Source organism: Macaca fascicularis, chromosome 14 (assembly GCF_037993035.2).
Source record: "Macaca fascicularis isolate 582-1 chromosome 14, T2T-MFA8v1.1".
NCBI lineage: Eukaryota > Metazoa > Chordata > Mammalia > Primates > Cercopithecidae > Macaca > Macaca fascicularis.
The window spans coordinates 92212147-92230697 of record NC_088388.1 but is presented as its reverse complement, the minus strand read 5'-3'; the positions used below and the strand labels follow the sequence as shown (position 1 = coordinate 92230697).

Genomic DNA, 18551 nt, shown 5'->3' with positions numbered 1-18551 from the left:
TTGGACAAATGTGGAAAGCACTGAAATAAAAAATCCCTCCATCAAAACAATACTATAAAGCACTTTTCTTTATGACTGGTATCATTATTCCTACGTTATCCTCTGCTCTTCTTTAATCATTATTTTAATCAGTAATGTTTATTAATTATCCACATGTCCATGGTACAGTAAACATTTTACATAGTAATATATAGGATTGTCTTCTAGATATTTTTATGCAAAATGATGAAGTATGTTTTCTAAAGAACCTATGTTTGTGTGGGTTCTTGTGCATTTGTGTGTACTTGACTCTCTTTTCTAAGTATAGACTATGCTTCATTTCACTGAGAATTGGCAAACTGTTTCTATAGAGGGCCAGATAAAAAGTATTTTCTGCTTTGCAGGCCATATGGTCTCTGTTGTAACTACTCAGTTCAACCATAGGCAACAATATGTAAACAAATAGATATGGCTGTATTAAGGTAAAATTTTATTTGCAAATATAGGTAGCCTACAGACCGTAGTTTGTTAACCTCTGATTTAGACTACCCCTATATGCTGTATTTGAGCCATTCACTTAGATTTTTGTGTTGGAAGAAGTCATTGAGTCAAACCCTCTTTTATAAAAGAATTCATAGCTAGTTAGGAATTGGGGCTTGGATTTCTGGTCAGTTTTCTTTCCAGTGTACCATGTCTCAGCATCTAGAAAAGCTTTGTTTATATCTGGAACCTTAAATGTCTGGAAACTTAAATGAACCTGTTCTGTGAAACCTTGCTTAACTGTTCCTTCCATGCTTTCCTTTTCTTTATCTCTTGCCAGAATTTATTGGTTTTTCTCGTGGCTTCTATGTCACTTTTTTTTTTTTTTTTTTTTTTTTTTTGAGATGGAGTCTCGCTCTGTCGCCCAGGCTGGAGTGCAGTGGCCGGATCTCAGCTCACTGCAAGCTCCACCTCCCGGGTTTATGCCATTCTCCTGCCTCAGCCTCCCGAGTAGCTGGGACTACAGGTGCCTGCCACCTCGCCTGGCTAGTTGTTTTTATTTTTTAGTAGAGATGGGGTTTCACCGTGTTAGCCAGGATGGTCTTGATCTCCTGACCTCGTAATCCGCCTGTCTCGGCCTCCCAAAGTGCTGGGATTGCAGGCTTGAGCCACCGTGCCCGACCTTCTGTGTCACTTTTTAAAATAGCCTTGATCATGCTGTACTGAAGTTAATTTACAAGTTATTTTTCACCAGTAGACAGCAAGCCCCATGAAGGAAGGGACTCCCATATCCCTTGTGTTCATCACTGTAAACTAGCATCTAAGAGTGCCTGGCTTATCAGTACCCAGTATGGTTATTGGCTCTGAAGGAAAATGAACTCCTTGCACTGGGAGAGATTATACCTTTTTCATGTCTTTATTTCTCAGACCTCGTACTGTACCTGGTTGATTGCACAAGTGTCAGTAAAACTTTCTGGACTGAAAGGGTTTAATCCTTTTGTTTGATTTCTGCAGTGATGGTCTCTGCTACTTTTCTTGCTCCCACCCTGTGCAAACACCCATTTTTCCCATTTTCTCTGTCAACTTTTCTCTTTCAGCACCTACATGATTGTTTTAGCTTGGTTTCTCACTTTCACAGCCATTTTCCTGTGTCTATAAAAGGAATGGTGTCCTTAGGGTTTTCAAGGTAAGTGATCATATCATCAACAAACAGGGACAGTTTGACTTCCTCTTTACCAATTTGGATGCCCTTTATTTCTTTCTCTTGTCTGATTGCTCTGGCTAGGACTTCCAGTACTATGTTGAAGAGGAGTGGTGAGAGTGGGCATCCTTGTCTTGCCCCAGTTCTCAGAGGGAATGCTTTAAACTTTTCCCCATTCAGTATTACGTTGGCTGTGGGTTTGTCATAGATGGCTTTTATTACATTATGGTATGTTCTGTGACTGATAAAATAATTCAGCAAAGTTTCTGGATACAAGATTAATGTACACAAATCAGTAGCTCTTCTTATAAACCAACAGTGACCAAGTGGAGAATCAAATCAGGAACTCAACCCCTTTTCCTTTTACAAAAGCCGCAAAAAAAATTAAACTACTTGCTGGTTCCAAGATGGCTGAATAGGAACAGCTCCAGTCTACAGCTCCCAGTGTGAGTGACGCAGAAGATGGGTGATTCCTGCATTTCCAATTGAGGTACCGGGTTCATCTCACTGGGGCTTGTTGGACAGTGGATGCAGCCCATGGAGTGTGAGCCAAAGCAGGGCAGGGCATCGCCTCACCTGGGAAGCACAGGGTATTGGGAAATTCCCTTTCCTAGCCAAGGGAAGCCATGACAGATGGTACCTGGAAAATTGGGACACTCTCATCCTAATACTGCACTTTTCCAACATCTTAGCAAACGGCACACTAGGAGATTATATCCCGTGCCTGGCTTGGAGGGTCCCATGCCCACAGAGCCTTGCTCACTGCTAGCACAGCAGTCTGAGATCGAACTGCAAGGTGGCAGCAAGGCTGGGGGAGGGGTGTCCACCATTGCTGAGGCTTGAGTGGGTAAACAAAGCAGCGGGGAAGCTCAAACTAGGTGAAGCCAACTGCAGGTCAAGGAGGGCTGCCTGCCTCTGTAGACTGCACCTCTAGGGGCAGGGCATGACTGCACCTCTAGGGGCAGGGCATGACTGCACCTCTAGGGGCAGGGCATAGCTGAACAAAAGGCAGCAGAAACTTCTGCAGACTTAAACGTCCCCATCTGACAGCTTTGAAGAGAGTAGTGGTTCTCCGAACATGGAGTTTGAGATCTGAGAATGGACAGACTGCCTCCTCAAGTGGGTCCCTGACCCCCGAGTAGCCTAACTGGGAGACACCTCCCAGTGGGGGCTGACTGACACCTCATACAGCTGGGTGCCCGTCTGAGACGAAGTTTCCAGAGGAAGGATCAGGCAGCAACATCTGCTGTTCTGCAATATTTGTTGTTCTGCGGCCTCTGCTAGTGATACCCAGGCAAACAGGGTCTGGAGTGGACCTCCAGTAAACTCCAGCAGACCTGCAGCTGAGGGTCCTGACTGTTAGAAGGAAAACTAACGAATGGAAAGGACATTGATACCAAAACCCCATCTGTACGTCACCATCATCAAAGACCAAAGGAATGCAGCTGCTTGCCAGCAACGGAACAAAGCTGGACGGAGAATTGACAAGTTGAGAGAAGAAGGCTTCAGACGATCGGTAGTAACAGACTTCTCTGAGCTAAAGGAGGATGTTTGAACCCATCGCAAAGAAGCTAAAAAACCTTGAAAAAAGATTAGACAAATGGCTAACTAGAATAAGTAGTGTAGAGAAGACCTTAAATGACCTGATGGAGCTGAAAACCATGGCATGGGCACTACATGATGCATGCACAAGCTTCAGTAGCCTATTTGATCAAGTGGAAGAAAGGGTATCAGTGATTGAAGATCAAATGAATGAAATGAAGTGAGAAGAGAAGTTTAGAGAAAAAAGAGTAAAAAGAAATGAACAAAGCCTCCAAGAAGTATTGGACTATGTGAAAAGACCAAATCTACGTCTGATTGGTGTACCTGAAAGTGACAGGGAGAATGGAACCAAATTGGAAAACACTTCAGGATATTATCCAGGAGAACTTCCCCAACCTAGCAAGGCAGGCCAACATTCAAATTCAGGAAATACAGAGAACGCCACAAAGGTACTCCTCAAGAAGAGCAACTCCAAGACACATAATTGTCAGATTCACCAAAGTTGAAATGAAAGAAAAAATATTAAGGGCAGCCAGAGAGAGAGGTCAGCTTATCCACAAAGGGAAGCTCATCAGACGAACAGTGGATCTTTCGGCAGAAACTCTACAAGCCAGAAGAGAGTGGGGGCCAATATTCAACATTCTTAAAGAAAAGAATATTCAACCCAAAATTTCGTATCCAGCCAAACCAAGCTTCATAAGTGAAGGAGAAATAAAATCCTTTACAGACAAGCAAATGCAGAGAGATTTTGTCACCACCAGACCACCAGAGAAATGCAAATCAAAACCACAATGAGTTCAGAAGGAATAGTAGCAGCTCCTCTTTGTACCTCTGGGACATACCTCAAAATAGTAAGAGCTATTTATGACAAACCTACAGCCAGCATCACACTGAATGGGGAAAAACTGGAAGCATTCCCTCTGAAAACTGGCACAAGACGGGGATGCCCTCTCTCACCACTCCTATTCAACATAGTGTTGGAAGTTCTAGTCAGGGCAATCAGGCAGGAGAAAGAAATAAAGGGTATTCAATTAGGAAAAGAAGAAGTCAAATTGTCCCTGTTTGCAGATGACATGATTGTATATTTAGAAAACCTCTTTGTTTCAGAACAAAATCTCCTTAAGCTGATAAGCAACTTCAGCAGTCTCAGGATACAAAATCAATGTACAAAAATCACAGGCATTCCTATACACCAATAACAAAAACACAGACAGCCAAATCATGAGTGAACTCTCATTCACAGTTGCTTCAAAGAGAATAAAATACCTAGGAATCCAACTTACAAGTGATGTGAAGGACCTCTTCAAGGAGAACTACAAACCACTGCTCAGCGAAATAAAAGAGGACACAAACAAATGGAAGAACATTCCATGCTCATGGATAGGAAGAATCAATATCATGAAAATGGCCATACTGCCCACAGTAATTTATAGATTCAATGCCGTCCCCATCAAGCTACCAATGACATTCTTCACAGAATTGGAAAAAAATACTTTAAAGTTCATATGGAACCAAGAGCCTACATTGCAAGACAATCCTAAGTCAAAAGAACAAAGCTGGAGGCATCATGCTACCTGACTTCAAACTATAGTACAAGGCTACAGTAACCAAAACAGCATGGTACTGGTACCAAAACAGAGATATAGACCAATGGAACAGAACATAGCCCTCAGAAATAATACCACACATCTACAACCATCAGATCTTTGACAAACCTGACAAAAACAAGAAATGGGGAAAGGATTCCCTATTTAATAAATGGTGCTGGGAAAATTGGCTAGTCATGTATAGAAAGCTGAAACTGGATCCCTTCCTTACACTTCATACAAAAGTTAATTCAAGATAGATTAAAGGATTAAATGTTAGACCTAAAACCATAAAAACCCTAGAAGAAAACCTAGGCAATACCATTCAGGCCATAGGCATGGGCAAGGACTTCATGACTAAAACACCAAAAGCAATGGCAACAAAAGCAATAATTGACAAATGGAATCTAATTAAACCAAAGAGGTTCTACAGAACAAAAGAAACTACCATCAGAGTGAACAGGCAACCTACAGAATGGGAGAAAATTTTTACAATCTACCCATCTGACAAAGGGCTAATATCCAGAATCTACAAAGAACTTAAACAAATTGACCAGAAAAAATCAAACCCATCAGAAAGTTGGTGAAGGATATGAACAGACACTTCTCAAAAGAAGACATTTATGCAGCCAACAGGCACATGAAAAAATGCTCATCATCACTGGCTATCAAAGAAATGCATATCAAAACCACAGTGAGATACTGTCTCACCCCAGTTAGGATGATGATCATTAAAAAGTCAGGAAACAACATGTGCTGGAGAAGATGTGAAGAAATGGGAACACTTTTACACTGTTGGTGGGACTGTAAACTAGTTCAACCATTGTGGAAGACAGTGTGGCAATTCCTGAAGGATCTAGAACTAGAAATGCCATGTGACCCAGCCATCCCATTACTGGGTATATACCCAAAGGATTGTAAATCATTGCTATAAAGACACATGCACACATATGTTTATTGCGGCAGTATTGACAATAGCAAAGACTTGGAACCCACCCTTATGTCCATCAGCGATAGACTGGATTAAGAAAATGTGGCACAAATACACCATGGAATACTATGCAGCCATAAAAAAGGATGAGTTCATGTCCTTTGTAGGGACATGGATGAAGCTGGAAACCATCATTCTGAGCAAACTGTTGCAAGGACAGAAAGTCAAACACCGCATGTTCTCACTCATAGGTGGGAATTGAACAATAAGAACACTTGGACACAGGGTAGGGAACATCACACACCGGGGCCTGTTGTGGGGTTGGGGGAGTGGGGAGGGATAGCATTAGGAGATATACCTAATGTAAATGACGAGTTAATGGGTGCAGCACACCAATGTGGCACATATATGCATATGTAGCAAGCCTGCACGTTGTGCACATGTACCCTAGAACTTAAAGTATAATTAAAAAAAACAAAAAACAAAGCAAAACAAAAGACCTGCAAACACACAGGATAGCACCTAACACAGTTATCACTCTCCAGGTATTTGTTCCAACCTCTCCTCCTCAGTCTGAGTTAACCTATGAGGAACAATAAAATAATGTACAATAAAAATTGTAACTTAAGCAAAAAAAAAAAAAAAAAAAATTAAACTACTTAGGAATATACCTAACCAAAGAGTCAAAAGACCCCTACAAGGAAAACTACAAAACACTGCTGAAAGAAATCATAGAAAACAAAAACAAATGGAAGCACATCCCATATATGTGGATGGGTAGAATCATATTGTGAAAATGACCATACTGCCAAAAGCAGTCTACAAATTCAATGCAATCCCCATCAAAATACCACCACCATTCTTCACAGAGTTAGAAAAAACAATTCTAAAATTCATATGGAACTAAAAAAGAGCCTGCATAGCCAAAGCAAGACTAAGCAAGAATAACAAATCTGGAGGCATCACACTACCTGATTTCAAACTATCCTATAAAGCCGTAGTCATCAAAAGAGTGTGGTACTGGTATAAAAATAGGTATATAGACCAATGGAACAGAATAGAGAACCCAGAAATAAAGCCAAATACTTACGGTCAACTGATCTTCAACAAAGCAAACAAAAACAAAAAATGGGAAAAGGACACCCTTTTCAACACATGGTACTGGGATAATTGGCTAGCCACGTGTAGGAGAATGAAACTGGATCTTCATCTGTCACCTTATACAAAAATCAACGCAAGATGGATTAAGGACTTAAGACCTGAAAGTATAAAAATTCTGGAAGATAACATTGAACAAACCCTTCCAAACATTGGCTTACTCAAGGATTTCATGACCAAAAACCCAAAAGCAAATGCAATAAAAACAAAGATAAATAGCTGGGACCTAATTAAACTAAAGAGCTTTTGCACAGCAAAAGAAACAGTCAGTAAACAGACAACCCACAGAGTGGGAGAAAATCTTCACAATCTATACATCTGACAAAGAATTAATATCCAGAATCTACAATGAACGCAAACAAATCAGGAAGAAAAAAAACAGCTGCATCAAAAACTGGGCTAAGGACATGAATAGACAGTTCTCAAAAGAAGACATACAAATGGCCAACAAACATGAAAAAATGCTCAGAATCACTAATGATCAGGGAAATGCAAATCAAAACCACAATGCGATACCACCTTATTCCTGCATAATGGCCATAATCAAAAAATTAAAAATATAGTAGATGTTTGTGTGGACGCAGTGATCAGGAAACACTTCTACACTTCTGGTGGGAATGTAAACTAGTACAGCCGCTATGGAAAACAGTGTGGAGATTCCTTAAAGAACTGAAAGTAGAACTACCATTTGATCCAGCATTCCCACTACTGGGTATCTACCCAGAGGAAAATAAGTCATTATTCTAAAAAGATACTTGCACACGCATGTTTATAGCAGCACAATTCACAATTGCAAAATTGTGGAAGCAGCTCAAATGCCCATCGACCAACGAGTGGATAAAGAAACTGTGATATATATATCATCATATATATATCCATCATATATATATATATGTGATGGAGTACTACTCAGCCATAAAAAGGAATGAATTAATAGCATTTGGATGAGATTGGAGACTATTATTCTAAGTGAAGTAACTCAGGAATGGAAAACCAAACATTGTATGTTCTCACTGATATGTGGGAGCTAAGCTATGAGGACACAAAGGCATAAGAATGATACAGTGGACTTTGGGGACTTGGGGGGAAGAGTGGGAGGGGACAAGGGATAAAAGACAACAAATATGGTGTAGTGTATACTGCTTTGTTGATGGGTGCACCAGGATCTCACAAATCACCAGTAAAGAACTTACTCATGTAACTACCACCTGTACCCCAATAATGTATGGAAAAATAAAATAATAAAATGTTTTTAAAAAAGGGAATGGTATCAAGAGATTAGTGTTGTAACTGCTGACAGTTTTAGCCAGGAGAGTACTTTTAGATGCTGTCTGCATCAGAGAGTCCCAATAAATTCTGTAGTTTTTCTTTCTACCCTCATTTTATTATTTTTTTTCCAAAATGTCCTTTTAAACTATTTCTTCTATCTTTTACTAGATATTTGCCAATAATTAAGTTCTTATACACAGTTTCTGGTAGAAAAATCTGTAATCTAAACCATCAGACACTGGTGTTCCCTCATATGTATTGTGACTACAGAATGGAGTGAAAGGTCTTAGCGAGAGCAAGTAGCCATGGGAGATGTAGAGGACATAGAAAAGAGTAACAGTAATTAGAGTTAGAGTCCTGTTTATACTCTTTTGTTTATCAAAATAAAGCATCAGTCCTTCCATTAGCATTACTTGTTATAGATGACATCCTTTTGATTTTACAAATACTTAATTCTACAAATTGCATTTTCCTAGGACTCCTAACCCCATTAAGAGGCTTTTTATTAACAAGAAGTTATAAGACATACCATCTTACCAGTCATTTATATATAATATGATGGAAATTATGCCTTTCTAGGGTTGTGCAACATGGTAGTACTGTGTCTTTTCTAGTACCTATCTTCTAAAGGAGTTACAAGCTCTGTTTGAATTTAAGAATAATGTTAGTAATGCCTTATAATTTTATATTTACAAACCATGATATACATTATTTAATCTTTATAACTACTCTGTAAAGTAAGTACTATGCTCATTTTATGAATGAAAAAGCAGTCTCACAAAATATGAGTAGTGTGCCATAAGTCATATGGAATTAGGTTGAAACCTAGATCTCTGTCACATCCAGTATGTTAATTGTTCATCACCCCACGGGACATTGTCTTGTTGGATTTTAGCTGTGAGTGTGTTTGTATGACATAAAGAGTAGATACGGTAGATAAAATAAATGTTTATAAGCTTAGAATTGGTGACTTTCTCCTATGAAATATTATCAGTTACTTCTCAGGTTGAATGGAAAAGTTTAACTTTGCACATGTCCTAAGAAGATCAGGTAGAAAAAGTGATTCTCTGGAGGTAAGGAGAATGCTTGCTGTAGATAGAAAGGTAAAAGTCCTTTTGAATCATAAAGAGTAACATGGAAAAAAAAAGGCAGTCAGGCTTGAGAAAGTAGTTGAGATGGTCACTGAAGCAGCATGAGATCAGAGATTTTCCCTCTCTACAGAGGTGTTCTTTTACATTTGATATCTTTATACAATCATAGACACACTAGTTGATTAAACCTTACCAATTGCTACTTATTGTTATAGTTAAAAACCATAGGATTGTTACCCTCCCTTTAATGTACATGAAATTTAAATGTATTTTATTAACCCCAAAAATTAAGGGTTTAGTTGCCACACAAATATAGAAACCTGCTATGTAACTGCCACAGGACTATTCTTGGTCCCATTAAGTCTATGCACAATCAGTAGGGGATAAAGAACCCTAGTGCTTCTGATGAGTCTAGTCCATAATGGTTATGTTGTTCCTGTCTGTTCTTACTCTAAGATACTCTAGAAAATCTCATATAGATAAAATAGTGGTATGTGGGCTTGGAGAATGCGGAAGGAATACAGTATTACAAATAAAAAGTGTAGCAATATCAAAGATCATTGATTGTAGAATAGGAGTTCAAATCTCTGCTTTCAAAACTCACACATTGAGCAAAACCCCCTTATCCCTGTGGTCTAGCATCAGTTTCCTTATTTGTAAAATGGGAATAGTAACAAAATATGCCCTTGTTTCTCATAAACTTATTGTGAGGCTCAGCTGACAAAAGGTTTATGAAAGCCTTTGTAAAATGTAAAACATTATACAAATGTAGGGTACTATAACTGTAATTCTGCATTTGGCTTTACTGACAAACATAATCTGCCGTTGGAATTTTAACTATTACATTACAGGATCATTGAAAACTTAATAAGTGGTGGATTTTAGTAAATTTGAGCTCAAATGGAAACAACTGAATTTAGTAATTTTATTTTATAATGTTTATTTCAGTGTTTTACATTTTGGTAAACATGTGAGATCATAGGAAGTCCTATTAGATAGCCAATCTCTGTCTCTAGAGGGCACCAAAGGACTCAAATGTTTACCTGAATCTTGCTCTAGGTATGTATCTACATTCTTATTTTATTTTTTTAATCCTCAGAATTTTTATAACCACTTTTTTGCCAAAAGTGCTAAAATACTATATTTGTGATAGAATTAATTTTAAATTCCAAAGCACCTAATAATAATTAAAACAACTCTTTAAAATACTGGTTATATAACTGCTTTTCTCTTGCCAGCTAGCCTTATTAGAGCTTTACTTTGATCATTATCTAATCTAATTATTGGAGATACTGCTTTCATAACAAATATTTGGCTCTAAATAATTTAGTTACTAGAACATTAAATCAACAATCAAATATGTTTGTAAAAACCAAGGAATGTAAATCCCCAATTTTGCTTTTATTTTAAATTACATAAAAGAAAATGTAAAGTTTTGATGGTCAGTTACAAGATAGTCATGTGCTGTGCATTTCTTAAATGGTACATGATGTAACTTGAAAGTCTGTTAGTCCAGTATAAGTTATAAATTGCCTGTATAGGGCAAAAATCTAATAGATATATTCTCTACAGTCTAAGATGATGTGTACATTTATGCTGACACTAAACATTACTTATGGTAGATTACACATGTAAAATTAAAGTAGAAGAAACACTTAAATTGTTAATCATATCAGAAATTTGTTTTAATCTTCTGATTTGTTGGCCTCTTAATTACTACATTTAGAGAGAGATATGTAAGAGTGGAGACCAGGTGGCTGCTTGGGCAGGGCCCTCCTTTCTGGGTTGCAGTATTTTGGCCAGGCTAATTCTAGAGTCACAGGCCTGGGTTTGAATCCTAGAACCACCACTTACTGGCTTGACATTACACAAGATTTAAAAAATATATTTCTCTAAGCCTCAGGTTGCTCAACTATAAATTGGGATTAATATTACCACCTGCTTTAGAGAGTCATTTTGAGGATTAAGTGAGATATTGTATATAAAGCATGTAGTTCAGTATCTGATACAAAGAATGTACTCAAAAAACACTAGCTATTATTATTACAAGGTCTTAAGAATTTTTAGAATGTGTGTATCCAGAGACTCAACAATATTGATGTGTTCGAAGGAGGGTACACTGTTTGGGGGCAAATAAGTTTTCACTGGTATTCAAGTTATAGTATGATCTGCCTCTGCTGTAAATTTTTAAGACTGTTTCTAGAGTCCTCTATAATTTCATTTCTATTTTAGTAAGTAGCATTATGTGATTAATTGGATCACAGATAGTTCTTAATATATGGAGTCTGTAAATCACATTTGTTTTGAAATCTGAAAATTGGGTTATAGGAGTGGCTGAATAAATTTTAATATAAAGTTGATTTATCTTGTAGAAGTTTTTTGCTCTAGCAAAAATTTATGTACTGTCTACCATATGGCCATGCATGAATGTAGTGGATTTTTAATAAATATTTATTGATAGTGATGATAATTTATAAATAATTGCTTTATAAGAGTTTTAAGGTTAGGCTATAATTTTATAATTTTGCTCTGACTACATTTTTGAGAGATAATTGGAGCTTGTTTCCTAGCTGAAGAAAATAAGCTAGAGGAGAATACTCAGTGGCCATCCTAGACAAGCATGGTCCCAAATTTGATGATCTCGAAAAGAGATACTTGAGCCTTTGGAGGTATCATGAGCATGATAGTGACAAAGCTTCAGAATACATTAGCAAATCTATCGTTATAATTTTCTAATGAACTTTATGGTTACAGTATGATAAAAGAAATTACCCTTCAAGATTATTTTATGTCAGTTATCCTTATATTTGATACATATGTTTCTAGGAAACCAGAGTATCTTGAAAAAATGTAAATGTAAATATTTTAAAATATAGCAATTTATTGTGAAGTGTATAGATTGTAATTTTCTTTGTACATGTGTTCTATGGTTGTAAATTGATGGAAGTTTTTGCCCTTCTTTATTCTCCTGGTAATCCTATATAGGTTCATGAAGGATTCCTGGAGAGTAAAGTGTTTATTTCGAATAGTACCAATTCATCAAATCCATGTGAGAGAAGAAGTGTTGACCTAAGGATATATATGCTTTGCTTTCTTCCATTTATAATTCTTTTGGTCTTCATTCGTGAACTAAAGAATCTATTTGTACTTTCATTCCTTGCCAACGTTTCCATGACTGTCAGTCTTGTGATAATTTACCAGTATGTTGTCAGGGTAAGTATAAAATGTTTTTAACTAAGTTCTTATCTTTCTTATATAAGTAAAATTTTTGTTTACTGTAGCGGTAAAAGTAATGATATGTAAAGACCCCTACTTCATATGTGGCACACAGTGTACAATCAGTAGATGCTGATTTCTTCTAGGGGGATGCTGTTGAGTTAGAAAAGTATATGATATAGAGATTAAACAGGCTTTGTGGTCAGATCTTGAATCTCAGTAAATACGCTTCTGGGCTTTGTGACAGTCCTTCAGAAGATAGTAATACCTACTCTATTAGAGTTATTTGAGATTTAGGATTGTGTTCTTAGTACAGTGCCAAACATTGAAAGCAGGTACTCATTAAATGTATTATTCTTTAAATCTTGTGATTTAAGCCAATCACAAGAGATGCATTATATGTGTGTGTGTGTGTGTGTGTGTGTGTGTATATATATGCAGTTCTGTAATTTCCTTTCCCTTCTGAACTTTTATTTACTGCCACTGCTTCAATCCACTGCCACTACACTAGTCTGTAATCCCTTTATCTGAAATATATGCAATTACCTCAACTGATTTCATTGTCCATAGTCTGGGGATTCTTAACCCAGTTTCCTTAAAATAATCTATTGTTGAGATTCAGGGATTCTTCAAATTCCTTAAAATAGTTTGCAAGATTTAGTATTTCTGTTTGTATGTATGTGTTTTGCTGTTGAGCAGTTATGTAGCTTTCATCCTGCAAGGGTGCCAAAGACCAAAAAAAGGTTGAGAATCCCTGCTCTAGTCACTTCTGATCTAATTAATCTTATATATTATTTCCAAGGTAATTGTTGTAAAATCTTCTTTAGCAGTTTATTAAAAATTCTTACTATGGATCTGTGTTTCATTTCCTTCCTCTTTGAATTTCAAAACCTGTAGTTTCTCTTATAGCACTGAGTGGGAGGAAACAGACAGGAAGTTCCTGTAGGCTTTCCGGAGTTCGTGGCCCCTTAGCTAAACATGTAAGAGTCAGTTAAGCCGAAAAGGAGGTTCCCAAAATAGAAGAAACAGCATGAGCTGCTGTTTGGAGAAGAGAAATAGCATCCTGCTTGCCTTAGATAATAGTTTAGTGTTGAATGAGCCAAACATTGTAATACCCTTTCATTCTAAACCCAGTGTGTATGGTTTTAGTCATGTATCACCATTATATCACACAATTCTATCTATGCTTCAGATGTCCTAGACCTCTCTGTTCCCCAAATTATCCTTGAGCTTTCACACTTCAGTTGCTTTGTTCATCCTTTTTACTTGGCCTTGAATTCTACTTCCAATCAGGCAAAGCAGAGAATGTAAGATGGTGAGGAGAGTAGGGACCAGACTTGGGGTATCTGGAAGAAGTGGCTATTTAGAGCTAATGTGCACTTTGTCCAGATGATGAGAGTTGGAATAAGCCTGTGAGTCAGGACCAAGCAATCAAAGCCAGAGTCAGGACATATATATTCAAACAATAAGGGTAATGACAACCATCAGATCAAATGTAAGCACTGAAACAAGAAGGAAACCTGTTCTAGGCAGCAGCAGAGCTATAAGGTAGAAAGCCAGTGTCAGGAGCCATGCATCTTAGAGAACTGAAAGAGCAATGAAAATAGAGTGGAGAATGAATTTCTATTGGGCACCAGCAGCAGTGGTTGATAACTTGACTGTATGGCTCTCAGCTTAGAACTTGAATGTGCTTATGTATTTCCTGTTGTGGCAGGAGCCACACCTAGTGTGCACAGCCTGGGACTTGCAGGTGGAAGCAGATAGTCAGGAGCATTTTGCTCAGATGGAATGTATGGGCATAAGGGAAACAGTTGCTTTTGGCAGTGAAATCCTAACAGCTTGGCTACATTTAACATAGGGTGCTTTAAGTGTTCATTGAAAAAATTAGTCACTTTTATAACACATTTGCTGTGGTGAAGCTCAAAATTACATGATTTTTCTTTCAATTTTAAATTATTTAGAATAAGTAAAGATGTAACTGGTCTTCTTTTTTTCTTCCTTTCTTTAGAACATGCCGGATCCCCACAACCTTCCAATAGTAGCTGGCTGGAAGAAATACCTACTCTTTTTTGGTACTGCTGTATTTGCTTTTGAAGGCATAGGAGTGGTAAGAATTTAGTTATTATTATTATTATTTAAAATCTTAATTCAACACAATGATTTATATAGCCTAGCTATATTTAAAATTGCATATTTTTCTTTTTTATTTCAATTTTCTTTATTTCTAGAACATGATTTCCAATTTGGTGTGATAGATTAGAATTATAGTTTAGTCCTTCCACTAACAAGGAGTTTAATGTTAGACATACCACTTAGGCTCTCTACTTCTCTTTTTCTTTGTCTATAAAATGAATAAATTAGCCAGATCATTTTTAACATTTTATTGTGGAAAATTTCAAACCTATACAAAATTTAGAAAGTAGTATAATGAACTCCTATGTAAATGTCACCTGGCTTCAAAAATTATTGACTCAAGGCCAGTTTAAAAAAAAACCTATATCCCACATACTCAGGCACATCTGAAGCATATTTTATAGATGACATTATTTGAAGGGAATCGGAATAGTTGCAGAATCACTGCTATATAAGAAGAGTTGGATATAAATTCTCCCTGTAGTTTTATGAATATAATGTTTGTTTTTTTGTTTTTTGGTCTTTTTTTTTGAGACAGAGTCTCGCTCTGTTGCCCAGGCTGGAGTGCAGTGGCCGGATCTCAGCTCACTGCAAGCTCCGCCTCCTGGGTTTAGACATTCTCCTGCCTCAGCCTCCTGAGTAGCTGGGACTACAGGCGCCTGCCACCTCGCCCAGCTAGTTTTTTTTTTTTTGTATTTTTTTAGTAGAGACAGGGTTTCACCATGTTAGCCAGGATGGTCTCGATCTCCTGACCTCGTGATCCGCCCGTCTCAGCCTCCCAAAGTGCTGGGATTACAGGCTTGAGCCACCGCGCCCAGCCATAATGTTTGTTTTGAGAAACAATGTTATAAAGCTAATACTAAGAGACACTCCAACGATTCTGAGGATTCTAAGATATTAAATATTTCCATGCAGGTAGCTCGCAGTTAAAGCCTAACATTTGTAGACTTGGGGAAAATAAGAGTCTTGCTGTCTGCTTTGCTCCATAGTTTATGTTTCATAGTCTGATGGTAGGTATGGGAGCAAAACCATTTGTAAACATCTATTTATATTAACCCCAGACAAAATAGATCTATAATAAAATTTTATACCATTTTACTTGGGTTTCTGCTCTCTGTGAATTCTCCTTCAGATAATTCTCCCAAATTCTTACAAATTTTCACAGCTACAATTATTGCTGTTGCAAACATAACTGCAGATTTTTATGTCTGTCTTTAACTGATGAGCACTGGTTAACTATTGACATTTCCTCTGAATCTCAAATTCAACAATTCCAAAGTCTGACACATATTTTCTCACCCAAAACCAGCTTTACTTTCTCATTTCCTTTTTCTTTTAGTTTTATCTTCAGTTGCTTAAACTTGAAACACTGGAGTGATTCCTTTTACTTTGTTCTTGGTTCCCTATTTCAATCAATGATTAAGGCGTGTTAAGTCTTCTTTAATATTTCTCAAATTCATTCCATAAAGGAGACTATACATAAAACAATTCTAATGCTGTGTGACACAGAGAAGGCCTCAGGAAATGTTCATTTCTTTCTCTTTCTCCCTTTCTAGCTGCACTGACACCATTCCTGGCCACTGCCCGTATTTCCTGTCTGGATTATCTCCAGAGCATCCAAACTGTTCTCTGCCTTCTTACTGCTGTTAACAGTTAATGTTTCCATCTGGAACTGACTGACTGAAAAGTGGAAAAAATACTAGATTTATCATCTCATAGAGTTATTGTGAGGATTGCATAAGATGCTGCATGCAAAGCTTTTAGAATCATACCTGGCATATCATAAACACTCCAGTAAATACTTGCTATTATTATTACTTAGCTATTTCACTATATGGCCTAATTTTATGGTTACAGTCTCTGAAGATTTGCCTTAAAAACTTGACTTTTCAGTCAGCCTTTTCTTATTTTCTTTAAAGGTTCTTTTTCAATAAAATAAAAATCATTAGTTTTACAGAATTTGACAGTAGATACAGGTGGGTAGATGTAAAACCGGTTACAGATATGTGTGTATACATGGGTTAGTATACATGCATATACTTCCTAGTTCTGTCTCCTGAGAGGGGCTGCAAGTAGTGACACCCCAGTAGCAATAAGCACACACCCAGATCTTGATTTCTAAATACCAGATCTTCATTTCTAAATACCATTCTACAAGAGAATCAAAGTTCTTTGGAGAAATGGCTGATTTTAGGGCTGAAGCAAGGAAATACAAGATGAGGCTAAAGCATCTTGTAGTGTCAGAAGGTAAGAATATGTTCAAGAAACGAAAGAATGGAGGCATGTCAAAGGGAAACAGAAGCCAACCTGATGGAATTTACAATGGCCAAAGGTGGAATAATATGAGTAACGAAACAAATAACAGCATATTGGATTATAATTCAATGTTTTAAAAAATATGCATAAGGCCATGCTAATATGCATGCATGCATACATACATACATACATACATACATACATACATGAGATTCCTAGAAATCCTCCTCCCTCCAGGCAATGTAACTAATCCCCCTCCTACTCCCCAGAGAATGGGCTGGATTTAGGGACTTGCTTTCAGTGAACAGAGTATGATGAGAGGGAAGAAAAGTAACTGTATAATAGAGCAACCTGACAAACATTACCTTAACCAAGTGATGAAAATTAACTTCACCAGTGATAAATCATGTTAATAACGTGTGATGAGACAGGCACTTCACCTATGTTATCCTTCTCTAAAACCTACAATACCAGTCATGAGAAAAACCTCAGACAAGCCTAAATAGAGGGGCATTATGTAAAATACCAAACCAGTGCTCCTTAAAACTGGCAAGATAATGAACAACAAGCAAAGATTGAGAAACTATCACAGACAGGAGGCATGGTGACAAAATGCACTGTGGGTATCCTGGATGGAACTCTGGGACAGAAAAAGAATATTAATGGAAAAACGAATGAAATCCAAATGAAATTTGCAGTTTAGTTAGTAGTGATGTACCAATGTTGGTTTTTAGTTGTCGCAAATGTACTATGGTAATATAAAAAGTTAATGGTAAGAGAAACTGGGTCGGGGTATATGGGAGATATCTGTGTTATCTTTGTAACTTTTCTGTAAATCTAAAATTATCCCAAAATAAAAAGGTTATTAAAACCAACTAGCAGGTTTGCCTGCCAAGAGATGAGTTTAAATCTTTTTAAGAATTTTAAAATAGGTGGCATAAATATATAGCAATGGAAGTGTACTTCAACAATTATATGTGTTGTAAAGGAAAAAAATTTGCAGATAGCCTGTAAATAACCAATTTGTGTGTAAGAGACACTGTTATTTGTAAATACTTTTATTCCCTTAAAAAAAAAAAGAATTGTATTCTTTTCTTAGGTCCTTCCACTGGAAAACCAAATGAAAGAATCAAAGCGTTTCCCTCAAGCGTTGAATATTGGCATGGGGATTGTTACGACTGTGTATGTAACATTAGCTACTTTAGGATATATGTGTTTCCGTGATGAAATCAAAGGCAGCATAACTTTAAATCTTCCCCAAGACGTATGGTAGGTGTATATGAATTTGTCAATATTGGTTTATATATTTTATAATGTACCACTGTTTGATGATAAAGGCATGTGCTTGGATTTATGGTTTAAACGTTTAAAATTTTTACTGTGATTTCCTGGAATCCCATCACTTTGGGAAGCAGAGGTGGGTGGATCATCTGAGGTCAGGAGTTTGAGACCAGCCTGGCCAACATGGTGAAACCCCGTCTGTACTAAAAATACAAAAATTAGCTGGGCGTGATGGCAGGTGCTTATAATCCCAGCTACTCAGGAGGCTGAGGCAGGAGAATCGCTTGAACCCGGGAGGCGGAGGTTGCAGTGAGCCGAGATTGCGACATTGCAATCCAGCCTGGGTGACAAGAGCAAAATTCTGTCTCAAAAAAAAAAAAAGAAAAAAATTACTGTGATTTATTTATTTTGTGCAATCTGGAATTTTT

General features: G+C 37.3%; 1 protein-coding gene across 12 annotated transcripts in view; it reads left to right on the top strand.

The window, feature by feature from the left end:
* The window catches only part of SLC36A4 (solute carrier family 36 member 4), a 49058-nt gene that overhangs the window by 16582 nt on the left and 13925 nt on the right, over nt 1-18551 (top strand). For 3 of the 12 annotated variants that reach the window (XR_012423618.1, XR_012423617.1, XR_012423616.1), the window contains exons 7-10: nt 10186-10296; nt 12223-12450; nt 14462-14560; nt 17942-18111. Coding sequence is in view for 3 of the 12 variants with exons in the window: in XM_045371190.3 (XP_045227125.1) it covers nt 12223-12450; nt 14462-14560; nt 17942-18111 (497 nt within the window). In the remaining 9 variants the exon portion in view is untranslated. Of the gene's footprint in view, nt 1-10185; nt 10297-12222; nt 12451-14461; nt 14561-16142; nt 18112-18551 lie in introns of those variants that run through there. The other 9 variants (XR_012423614.1, XR_012423613.1, XR_012423615.1 and 6 more) reach the window with 5 other exon arrangements.